The 13,177-nt window shown below is 44.0% G+C and overlaps 1 protein-coding gene across 5 annotated transcripts in view; it reads right to left on the minus strand.

The window, feature by feature from the left end:
• The window catches only part of LOC119480267 (rho GTPase-activating protein 21), a 94,238-nt gene that overhangs the window by 47,705 nt on the left and 33,356 nt on the right, over window positions 1–13,177 (minus strand). For 3 of the 5 annotated variants that reach the window (XM_037756379.1, XM_037756380.1, XM_037756378.1), the window contains exon 1: window positions 3,095–3,685. The exons of the other annotated variants lie outside the window; for them this stretch is intronic. In XM_037756379.1, coding sequence (XP_037612307.1) covers window positions 3,095–3,406 — 312 coding nt within the window. In that variant the 5' untranslated portion in view covers window positions 3,407–3,685. Of the gene's footprint in view, window positions 1–3,094; window positions 3,686–13,177 lie in introns of those variants that run through there. 5 annotated transcript variants of the gene reach the window in all.

The following is a 13,177-nucleotide window of genomic DNA, read 5'->3' on the forward strand; positions in this document are numbered from 1 at the left end:
CAAGTTTTTTTGTCTGACTAACAGTCCAAAACACAAACGATATTCAGTTTATTATCACAGAAGAAGAAAACAAGCAAGTATTCACATTTGGAACCAAATCAGAAGCTGTTGCCGGTGAATTTTTCCCATTTTTACTTTGAAAAAATAAAGACTAACGATTCATTTACTATCAAAATAGTTCATTAATTTTCTGTTGATCAACTCAAAGATGAATTGACTAATCATTTCAGCTGTAGTACACTATAATGTGATTTTGTAACCCAATCAAAAACATGTTTAAAGAACGTGCCGGTTGGGACAGCGTTATCAGCAGTAACCACCTTTGATCACAGTGCAGAAGGGAGATTAGCTAACCAGTGTGGCACAACAGAGAGACTCACATGTACTAAAAAGCAAGCATGGCTGGCCATGTAAACAAAGTACAAAGAAGCTCTGATTACAACATACACAAAGGGAGAGTGACTTCATTCTCTGCTCAGGTAGACATTACTCCTCTATATCTATACATAGCAAATAGTTGTTTGTTGCTATATTAATGCTCTGGATATCAAATTTAGCACGTTTAATTAATTAATGAAGAAAATAAGTGATAGTGAAAATTATCGATAGCAGCCCTACAAACAATAATTTTCTTTGTGAGTATTTTTTGGCATTTTCAATTAAAAACAAGTATTGCAAGAGTGCAAACATACAAGACAACAATCTCACTCTCAGAATACATTATCCAGGACTTCAACTTCATCTTGCATCTACTCTTGTTAGATTTTTTTATTTCCAAAGCCTTTCAAGAACTTAACAACCCAGATTTCTCATTACCATAAACATAACGCAGGAAATATTCCATAACTCTTAATCCTGACGTCTCTATTTCTCGCCATCGCTGAGAAGCACTGTGACCTTTCCTGCTGCTGTGAGCTGTCTGAGCAGTGAGACTTCTGTCACATCCATCATCACAGTAATGACGGAGCAGAACCGCTGCACCACAGGGCGTGCGTTAGCGGTTATTGCTAACACTACCATAGTGACTCCGGGCTACGAGAGCCTGCCAAGAGTTTCAGCCTCAACCCAGATCTCTCCGCGGGCTCTTTCTCCTACCAAAATACATCTTAGGTGTGGATCCAAAACAAAGACATTCTCCCCACCACCCCTCGGGCTTCTCCATCCACACCCCTCCTCGGCCTGTCTGGGAGCAGCACATGTAGAGGCCCCCAGAGAGTGGGATGGGTGTTGGCTTAATGGTGTGACTGGTGAAATCACCACCAATACCCAGTGGTGTGGAGCTGGAAGTGAGCCACAGTCCACACTGTAACTGAGAGGGGAGAGGGGAGCTGACAGTCCAACTCAGCTGTTTGTTTTGATTTCATGCTTAAAATGTCGTATTATGCAATCGCTAAGCCGTTTGGCTCAAAAACCCCATGGACGGACACACACACACACATCATTTTCCATCTCTCTCTTTATAGACCCTTTTAGTGCCAACGTCATGATTATGTCACGGTGTTAGCTGGAGGCAAAACAAAGGAAAGACTGGAGGTAATATGGAATCACCTAAGAGTAGTAGGCTAAAGTTACACATCCAAAATGTTATCTTGCTGTGTTGTTCGGTGCCAGAATCGATATAGCATACATCTGAGATGACAAACTGTGATTTGAGTCTCTAGCGAGCTACAATATCAGCGAAGCGTTTCAGAGATGGAAAGAAAACGTTGCTAATAGATTAGCTTAGCCTTCTGCTAACCGTCGTCACGTCTGCTGTACCGTAGCAGTGAGCAGAAGGTTAAGCTATTAGAGAGATGGAGAGCAAACGTTGCCAATAGGCTAACCTATGACAGATTGAGAGATAATGTTGCTAATAGTTTAGCCTTCTGCTAACTGTAGCCGCAGCCGTGAGCCTTTAGCTGCGATAAGCAGTAGCTAAACATTAGCGACATTTGCTCTCCATCTCTCTAATAGTTTAGCCTATTAGCTCTGAAACGCTTTGCCGATATTGACAAACTCTCTTTTTGATAAGTCTATCTTAACACTGACACCCGCAGCCCCCGAGTGACTGTACATATTCAGAAAAACCTGTATTTTCCTCAGCCATTGCTAAAAAAACAAGCCATCAAAACCTGCTGAGCCCTTGTATTGTTGTTAAGGGTTCTATATATGTAACATGTTGAATTATACAGCAAGAGAAGTAGCAGCACAGTGTGAAGGGGAACTACAGCTGCATAGTGCCGCTGTGACATGCAGTCATATTCAAAAAGGTACAATACTGTAAATCTGCTCCAAACAATCTCACATAATTACCTGATAAATCCGACTCAATTATGCATGCAGTCTGTTCATCAAAACAGTCACCATTATGTGCACACTGAGGGTTTGATCTGCGTGCTGCCATATGGTGCCATGGCCTGCGGGATGGTGCATTTGCATGTCCTGCTTCTTTATGTATATGAGATGAGTGAATTTGAATGGCATTACTTGTGGACTCAGCTTTTCTCCACATTTTGCCCTTTTTTTGTGTGTGTGTGTGAGTCATCCCTGGGTCGTCTAACCTCTTTCACTCCCTCTCGCTTTTTCTTTCCAAACTTCTCTCCCTCTCTGACCACAGACTTCAACATTAGTCACCCTTATTCCCCGTACTATAGGAAAATATGCCTTCAGTTCCCTACTCTGGTCCATCAACGCACAAAGACTTCAGTCCGTTAAGCAGAAGAAGAAATAAATATCTTCCTCTGACAGCACCCAGCAAAGTGTCATTCTGAAACTCCCAAAGGGACCAACAATAAATGAAACCTTAAACCCAAAACACACACTCAGACACACTCACATTACAGAAGATATCGGTCAGTGAAACAGGACTACCCTGCCGCTGGAGAGCAGGATGACGCACACTAAATTCCTCAGACAGCACAACAAAGTGTAGCCGCCCCGAACCTCTCCTCCCCTATTAAATGCTTCCTATGTAAACCTATACATCTCTGCCAGACAATGATATCGCCTAAACACATAAGTCCTAAATGCCTCAAAACTGTGGCACAGCTTGCCTCCTCAAAATGTCAACTCGCAAAGGATGCTCTCCATCTTCCTCACACATAACTGTCCTTACCCGAGATCGGACGCAGTTCTTCCTGGAGGCTTCTCTGAGCCGAGCCCAGGACACGCTGCGATTGGGACTGGTGAGCCCCAGCTCCACCTCTCCCCAGTAGGCTCTGGCCAAAAGCTGGAACCAGAGACAGTACGGCTCGGAGAGGCAGCCGTCCACGCCGGCCAGCCGAGCCCAGGGGCAACCTCCGGATGACGGAGAAGGAGTGAGGGAGCAGCATCCTTCAGCGTTCACGTCCACATCCCGCAGGTCCGGGTGATCCTTCAGAGGAACCGGTTTACAGCCTGGTGGTAGCCCGTTCCTCTGGGCCAGCATGGCATAGCCAGGTTTGAGGTGGTGAGATCAAACGGCAGAATAGATGAAAACCTCAAAAATGCTCCGGTATCGGCGTCCTCTTTTCTACGTACTCTACTCCAAGTTTCTTGCTGAGTCCATTCTGCTCCCTCTCTCTCCCTCGGTCCGTCTTCAACTGTCTATTCTGGTCTCAGTCTGGAGAAACAGGGCGTCCCACAGACACATGATGTTTCCACTCAGCCGAGAGGAGAGCGGCTGAGTGCACTGCAGAGAGCCCGGGCCGACTGACTGACGCACCCACCCACTCACCACACAAAACTCTCTCTGAAGTATGCGCACACACACATATTCACAAACCCGGCGGCCTGAGATGGATTCTCTTCCTTTCCTGCCTCCTCCATCTCTCTCTCTCTAACTCACGTCCTTCGCTGCCAACCTTTAAAAGTTTTAGCTGCAGCGTGCTACCGCCAACAGACTCACGTGTCTAATTAATAAATCATGAGAACAAATGAAAGAAGAAGACGAGACGCACACGTGAGTGAGTTAAATATGAGGACAATTCAGATAAGTTTGGGAAGTACAAGCAGCATAAAGTTGCTATCTGTCAGGAGGAGACAGGAATAACTTGTTTTCACAGCCGGTGGAAGAAGTCAAGTGGGGCTAATACAGATAAGGAAGCGTATGGGTTCTGTGAAATCTATAAGGCACAAAAATGCACAGCCGACCCCACCACCACCACCACCACTGCATGCCTGCAGCTCATCTGGCAACTACAAAGAGTTAAAGCCTGGGTGGCAGGCTTAGTGGTCAGAGAGACTACCAGGAGCAGCATAAACACACAGTAACTCCTGTATATTTGTTTATTGGTATATTTAACAGGGTCCAGATAAACATTGTTACATAAGGATGAGCAATGAAACAGATGTAATGAATATAGGGAGTCTAGTTAAAAGTGAATTTGCAGCCCCAGTCCTGGTTAACATTTTAACAAATGTTTACTATGTGTAGTTTTAAAGTTTAGTTTAATTAACAGACATGCCAAATAAAAACACAGATGTTGGAATAAAGTTTAAGATTTCCAGGGATTACTTCTTCCTTTGTGTGATTGGTAATGAAACAAAGTGTAACACAGTGCATGCTGTAGAATGAAAACAGTCTTAAGGAGGGTTTGGCGTAATCGATTGGATTTATAGGATTTTGTATCAATGCGATGAAGTACCTTGATTATATTATAGTATCTCGTTCACTAGATTAGCAGCAAAAACAGAAATTTCAATCAGATTTTTCAACCGAATTTAAAGAAAGTTTACTATATCACAAAATATATTGTATTTACAATATAAAATAGCATCTACAATGATGGACCGACACACCTACAGTCCACCCACACAGGTATTTCCACCTCTGTTGCCTGATTTAACCTTGTCTGGATTACAGATTGCTTGATAGCAGGGTTGTCTTCGACCAAAGAAATTCTTAGTCGACTAACACCATACAATTTTGTCGACTATATATTAGCTGATTTAATCGACAGATCTGTAAAACTCAGTTCCTCCACAAAGAATCACACAAAAGCACCACTTTAAATCTGGTGTTTTGCTCATGAGTTTCATGAGCATTAAAAAATGACATCGACTACAGAAATTTCATCGCCTAAAACGAAAACGACCGATTAAACGACTAATCCACTAAGAGGGGGCAGCCCAACTTGATTGACAGCTCCCTTATTAGTTTTGTTGCATCCGTTAAGGCGGGACAGTTTCCACCTTTATCATTGCTATTAGTTCGTTCGAGTTTCACTTATTTCCCAGCATGCTTCAACCTGACTTGAAGTCTAATTAATCAGAGTGATTGCAAACACCTGTGTGGGCGTCGTTTTACAGCGAAGTTCGGTAACTAACTAGCTCTGAGAACAATGGTAACAAATCTAGACAGCTGTCACAAACCCAAAGATTGCATGTTCACTCCCTAAAAGTGTCCCATAATGGCCAAAAATCGCCTTGACCATGACAGTGAAACCCCACCTCCTCACTCAAGACAATCTGCTTTGAATTAGAGCCTCAGCGAACATGTAAAGTGAAACTCCAGCACCTGCAACCACAGACTCTTACTTCACACTCGCCTGTAGAGTTACGTAAGAGGTCAGCCATGCCACAAGGGAATACCTCCTCAATCCTTCGAGGTAAACAAAACTCCACAGAGGCTTGGCAACTGCCTTTATTTCAGGAGCAGTGAGAGGAATGGCCTCAGCTCTGATACCTTTTAGTAAATCTCTCCGGTAGAGAGCAGGGCCAAAACATTAATTTAATATTTAATCACATTTTCATCTCGGAGCTCTCTGGAGATTTCGTGCTGCTCCAACAGCAACATCAGGACTCTCAGCTGTGATATAACCTGTTACTAAATGTTGAATAAGTCCGTGAAATGTTGCTTGAGGACAATGGGTTCGCCCATTTTGAATTTCAATGCCTCACTAATGTCTCCAGGGTGAGTTATTAGCTGTACAGATTGTCCCATAATCGTGAGTTTACTGGCTCACATCCAACGACGGCTAATGTGCGTCCGTCAACAGCCGCTGTGGTTTCTAAAGTCGCTCTGGATGAGATCGTCTGAATGGCGAAAACGTAAATACCAGTCTATTTTGATTATGAGGAATATTTGCCATCCGAGACGGCGTCGACCAGGAAAACAACATCAGGAACCCAGAGGTGGAATGTTCCCTCTCAGCGTTTTGTTATGAGCATCTTGTTACCACATTCACTCGGCTCAATATAGCATGTGGTGTTCTGTATGGAAAAGATGGCAGAAATAAACGTCGCCAAACGCAGCCAGTTGAGTCACTTGACTTGTGGAAGCCAAAACAAGGATTAAGTCTCACAAGAATGGCTATATAGGAGAACCGTACAGTCTTCTTCATATTTATAAGTGGATTTGTAAGATTGCCATATGTGTTGTTTCCATTTTGACATAAACATTACAAGCCAACATCACCATTAGAGCTGCTATTTCCAGCCAAACAATACTTCTTGGCAGCCTGCCACAGTTTCATAATAAACCGAAAATATTTGTACACTTCTCAACGGGTGGGGTCCACACAGTCTGCCCAGGAGATTCACTCGGCGGGATAAGGATGGCCGCTAGCTTGGTGCGGAAGCAATGAGGCGAATCAACCGGCTCTACGTCGGCTTGCAAAGGCCCTGGGTGAAGGTGGCTCACGGCTCCGGATGTGAACTTTACAGCACCCCTTGCCCTGACCTCGCCACTTCCTGGGGTCGTGGACTTATGGTACATGTCCACAGGATCCGTCCCTTACACACTTCCTATTCATTGTTTACGTAAATACCCATGCAATGCATTCTGGTAGCGTAGCGTTGCATGACGGACCGACACGTTGCCCGCCCCTCATTTGCATAAAATTGAGGTCAAGGCTACTTTATGCAAATCAGGGGCGTCTGGCGTGACCCGCCGCCTCTGGAAACTCCAGAGAAACCTTTAAACTAACCGTTGTCAATTTCAAATATAGACAGATTCAGCAACTGCGTAATTCTTGTCTAAAATGTTTTCAGAAACACATTTCGGTGAACTATTTTCTTACCATACGAGGTAAAAGTTTCCAAACGAGCCATCGTGTTGGTTCCGGTTTGAAAGCTGTCCACGAGTGAAAGCGTTCATCCAATAAGGTGGCGGCCCATCAAGCGTCCAATGCTGGGAAGCGAGGTGATCCCTCAAGTTCAAAAACGCCCATTTGGACACATACCATTAGTGCCCGCTGCGGGGCCCCATGCTCACGATGTGACTTATGGTCTGCGGCGATGTCAGCAACCTACCTAACCATCTTCAAACACGGACCCGTCTTGTTTACCATGCTTTATGGGTGTTACTCTTTTGTCGTGTTATCACCTATGCGTTTATGATGAAATTGTTTAGGCTACTACAGAGCACAACCTTGTTTACAAGAGCAGTTCTTCATAGATCTAGCCTCTCAACTTTGCTCTCAAAGTGCACCATACTGATGCATTTAATTTTAAAATGTAGCCCCTTAAAGGGTCCGAAGTCCACCCACCACAGTCTCACGAATCCTGTGGGGAAACACTGCATCATATATGTCTCTAAATTCCTGGAAATCGAAAACACATGATAAGGAAAAAAAAAAGATCCTTCAATGGAATTCCTGCTGGCTAGGAAGTGGATTTGGTGCCAAGCAGACACGAAAACTAGACATGCCGCCCAGAAATATTGTGCCGTTGTTGTGGCAACGAACCGCACCACAACAGTGTCAGCCACTGGACTGGGGTGTCCTGCGCCGGCGCTCATGTGAGTTCTTGTTTATCAGTGAGTCAAAGGGCATCATGAAGGCCAGAACATAGTGCTGAGGAGCTGATCTGAGACTCACCACACATTATTAGAGTTGAGTATGATACGGCTTGATGTGCAAAGAGGAAAAAAGTGAAGGAAAAGGTTTATGTGTGTGGTCAGGATTTGTCTAACTCGTGGGTGAACTGGATCATGTTTTCATGTCTGAGCAGGACTGACAGCTTTAAGGATAATTCAGGTCATCTCGGGTATTGTAGTTGCAGAGTAAAGTAAGCAAAGGAGTCAAGTTCTGGGATATTAATGAATTACTGTAAACAATCAAAGGACTGTTTACAGAGACGTGTCATGCCGATATTAATCAGAAGACCTAGCTGAACACAAAAGAAAATGCCACGAGCAATATACTGCATAAGACGGTGTACCCTTGATGCTTTTATATCGTCATGTAAGACTGCAACTAACAACTACGAGCCTATTTACACTTAGTCACCTCATACATCTTGGGCAGATCGGACCGCTATCCCATCTCAAAAAAGTTAAGTGTAAAAGCATCCGAGAAGCGCTCTAGATGGTTTGAAATGCATCCATCTCTCCATGACGCATCTGTAGTCTTTTACTCCTACGAAGTGTATCTCCGTCAGTAAGCAATCTGTGGAAATAGCCACTTATATCCAGTTCTTATCTTACACAGAAATCGGCCTAAGCTATTTCAACACATATGGCCATACAGAAGTGCTTATCTGAACCCTGATTAGTCGACAATTGAATGATGTGTGAGTGTGTGTGTGTGTGTGTGTGTGTGTGAGAGAGGGCATTGATCTGAATGGGAATGAATGAGCCAATGAAGATGCTAAAAAGTTGGTTTCGCTTGTAGTCCATAAATCTGATTCATCTACGGGATTCATCTGTAATTATGACTGTTACCAAACAGCTTCAGATGCATTACCACCCTGATCTGCACATAAACACTCTTGTTTATGAATAAACGAGAGCGTCATTGCGAAACGGAATGCGGCACAACAATCGTTTTATGTCGATGATCTTGTTTTTATCATCGGAAGCCAAAATCGTAATTTAAGTTAAATTAATTGCACAGCCCCTACAACGATGTATTCAGTTTACTTTGATATAAAACAGTGAAAAGCAGCAACATGTTAATGAGATGATGGCCAAACATGTGAAACACACAATAAACTAGCAGCAGCTCTTTAACACAGGTTCAGAAAATGCTTTGAAGAAGTGTATGAGATCACACAGAGGTGCAAATTGTAAGCAACGCCGTCCATCCCGTAAAAACAAAAAATAACAAACAATACCAGCCAGTTGATAAGATCGACTCGAGCGTGGCCACAGACGCGTGTGAAATTCTACCAGTGGGTGTGGAGGGGCGGTACCATGACTGACTGACAAACTGATGTATGTATGTGTTGTAACATTTTAGAGGTTGCTCGAGGCTGCTGGACCCAACACGATGCAATTCGGTCTTGGAGTCCCCCTGCTGATAGTTCTGCAAATGTCCTTGTGGCTTCACACAACATGACACGCAGGGCCAAAGACAACATCCAGACTGCGGCTGTGGTGAAATAAAGACAAGGATGGAGAAATCGACAAGCTTCTCAGAGACTGGTGTGGAGTTTTTAGCGGTGTGCTGAAACACCAGGGCAGTCGAGTCCAACTTTTGCAAAGAAGCAAAACTGGTTGGAGGAAAAGTTGCCGCTCTGTCTTTTATATTTACATGTGCAGCACCAGTATGCCAACACCCACCACAGAAACAATCCTTAAAATCCAAACCCTAAAAGCCAGAGTTGTGTTCCCTGAGATGTGAAACTCGTTTCAGATGTTTACATTTCTGGAGAACACAACACAATGAAAACCAGGTTGTTTCATGATGCCGTTTCATTTTAATCCACTCAAATCTTCTAGGAGTCTCGGATTTATTAGATGATTATCTGCAGCTCTGATTTGTGTAACAAAGGGGGAGAAAAAAAGGCCTGTGGTCTGTAAGCAGCTGACAGGATCGCTGGACGGGGATTAAAGACACAAGGCACCGACAGGGCTCGAAAAAACTACAATAAGTAATTTCGAAGTCTCCAATTGGTGGTCGTGTGTGACCAACTTTATATATCAGTGGCTGTGTGTGTGTGAGTGTGTGTCTGTGTGTGGTACAGAGAGCGAGAAGAAAAGAGAAAGTCTTGCAGGAGGATTAGTTTCGAGTCGGGGTGGCTTTTCAGGACTCCTGGCGGGTGTAAGATCTAATCTGGACATGCTGCATCTGGGCTCCGCGAGGTATGGCTTACTGTAACAAAGGACTGGCTAATGAGGGCCAGGGAACAGACTGCTACCACTACGCGCCCACACCACTGTGCACGCCCATAATGCCCTTCTTCAGACGGCCCTCGGGGGGTACCGAGGGGTACGATCCCCACAATGGACTACCCTGGGGAGGCAGCAGGCTGCACAGTGCTGATCGGGCAGATACTGGAGCAGATTGATCGTGTTTCAATCTGAGTGTAGGAGGAAATAGTGGAGTCAGGAACTGCATAGGAGGGCCGATAATATAATTTTACTGCACTATCATATGCCAATACACTAGGAGGAGGGGGGGAGGGTGTTTTGGGTGAACACACACAAAGCCAGACTTTCATTCCTGGAGGGAAGAAACAGAGACAGTAAATAAGGACAAAGAAAGAGAGAGGGAGAGAAGCTGTTTGCAGTTGGGAATGTTATAAACAGGCTGCTTAAAGCAACGAAAGAAATATAGCATTTTAAAAAGGCTGCATGGCTTTTCAAACCAGAAAATATTCACATTTAAGAAGCTGGAAACTGAGAATTTTGACTTTTTTTTTCTTAAAAGAAATACTCAAACCGATTAATCAATTATCAAAATGGTTATTGATTCATTTAAGTTTTTTTTATTATTATTTTATCCTTTATTTAACCGGAAAGGTCTCATTGAGATACAATAGTTGACAACCAATTGATTGATAGTTGCAGCTCTCCACTTATCCTGCCTCTAACATGCATTGCAGAAAATAGATATTGCTGCATTGTTAGGTCATCAAATGGCCCAGAATGACTATGACTACGCACATATTCACATTTTAATTTCAAGGAGGAACCAATGTTTTCCCTGTCTAACAAAAGAAAAGATCTCATTACAACAAATGTCAAAGCTCCCATTAAAAGTCCTCATTATAAAATCCACTAGTAGCAACACAATGACTCCCTTTTCTCATGCATGCTTTTGTTGTGAGGAGGAAGTTGGCATCGGCTTTCCTTTCAATTCAAGAAGTATCCAACTCAAACATAAGCCATGACGCAACAACTCCAAAAAGCTACCACTTTAACTCCCTGTGAGTCATGCCCACGGCATATTTATGAGCCAATGCATTGCTTCTCTTCCACTGGCAAAAACAACTATCAAAATCCACAGTTTGCTATGGAGACCATCTGTGCAGAGAGCAGAGAAGAAACACAAAACGTCCAGGAGAGAAAAAAAAATACAGGGGATTTCCTTCAAGACGGAGCTGTGGCTGCAGCGAGGAGAGGTTGTGGGTTGGACTCTCACCCGAAAACTAACAGGGAAGACAAAAGCCCAGAGCCCAGGGGGGGGGTTCGGCGTATTAGCGGGCTCCCCAGTGAAGGAGCCCTGCTTGATCTGGACAATTGTCTCCAGAGGTCCCTCGACACTTTCACACAAATGCCTCTGCCAATCAGGCATTCAGTAGCCGGCTCATTCACTCCTCAGCAGCTGCTCTCAGACTGCGAAAAAAAGAAGCAAATATGTTTGTGATGACAGCCGTACCCCACCCCGTCTCAAACACCTCTCGAATGAAAAAAGACCTCCTTCCCTGCCGTTGTTTAATTATTGCATCTCTCCTCATCGCTCAGACAGTTTCCCTCTGGGAGATACCACATGGTTAAAAAGAGGAGAGACGAGAAAGAGCCTCAGATCATTGGGAAGCGCTAATGAAGACACAGTTGTTCTCCTGTCAGACGGACACAGAGACGTTGAGATAAGCTTGTGTTTGAGGTCAACATCAGTGGGTCAACATGCATTATCTGACCTACCTTTGAAACCCTGCTTCTGTGCGATGCAGGTCTAACATTGCTTGGCAAGTTTGAAGGAGTGATTGCATCATTTTTATTAACTACCGGTATATGATCATTACCCAGTGGTGCCATCTCTTTTCCAAGGAAAGTAGCTAACCAGCACTAGCTCCAAAAGTCCCTAAATACACGTCTACTGTCGGCAATGTGCTAATTCCAGTTTGAGCACTGCAGCAACCACTTTTAATAAACTCAAGGTTGACAGATCTGTTTAGCAGATCTGTTTATACCAGGCCTGAACTGCAGTAGCAGTAGCAGGTGTGCGTGAGTGACCAGGGATTAACCTGTGACAGCAGTCTTTATCAGTGGGTCAAGTTTACCACGTCAGACACTGCAGGGTTTATGTGCTATAGTGAGTCTCGGGGTAAAGCAGGATTCACCATGCATAAGACACCACTATTCTATCCAGAACCCACCCAACACCGCTAACCGCCCACGTCTGGAAAACTCCACATAGACACCATCAATCAAGACACTGAGACACACGGACAAACACCTGATTCAAGACGTGAGGCTACTAAAACACGAGAATAGGACGTATGGACTAACCTGTCCGCCCTGAATGTAAACTAAGTCACTCCCGGCTGAAAGGGCTCCTTTGAGAAAGTGTGACACCGCCGTCAGCCTACGTGTGCTTCATAAAGAGCCCATATAGCAGCGGCGTAAGCTGATCTTGGCTGAGGTTTGAGGTTGGACTGCTGAAGGGTGGAGGGTCCACTCATTCCAGACGCACGCCCGACGGATGCATAATTACGGTGTATAATGGGTCACAACACACGTGGAGGGAGAACAGCACTCGTCATAATGAAACCTCGTTCATTGAGGTGTTGTTTCATTAAAAAGGGGATGAAATAGTCCAGGTTGTCTCTGTGGTTTAAGTGCTAGAGCTGGCATTTTTAAGCCATTTTTAACATTTTATACAGAAAACAATTATTCCATTAATTGAAAAATAATATACACATTCATCAATCATAAAAATAATCCTCACCAGGCCTACAGTTATACAAAAGCAAGTAAACACCTTTGACTGCATCCACCCAGGAAATAACAAGCACGTCATCTCAGCCCGGCTCGACTAGTAAAATATTCACAACTGCCATTTAAAATTCATAAGCGACTGGAGAGATGCTCCCAAACTCTAAAAATACTCCTTACAGCATGATGGAATATGAAATATTCATCTTTTGCTATGTTTGGTTATTTCGTGTTTACCTCTCTAACATGTGTTCCTGCTGCTGAACTCTGCAGCCAAAACAGCAGCTGCGTTTCTCTTGATTGTAATTATCACTGTAGAAACTCGTCCCACATGATGCTGTAGGGGGTGGACACACAGCTCTACAGAGGAAGGATGGGTCTGCATACAAGATT

The sequence above is a fragment of the Sebastes umbrosus genome, chromosome 21, assembly GCF_015220745.1.
Source record: "Sebastes umbrosus isolate fSebUmb1 chromosome 21, fSebUmb1.pri, whole genome shotgun sequence".
Taxonomy (NCBI): domain Eukaryota; kingdom Metazoa; phylum Chordata; class Actinopteri; order Perciformes; family Sebastidae; genus Sebastes; species Sebastes umbrosus.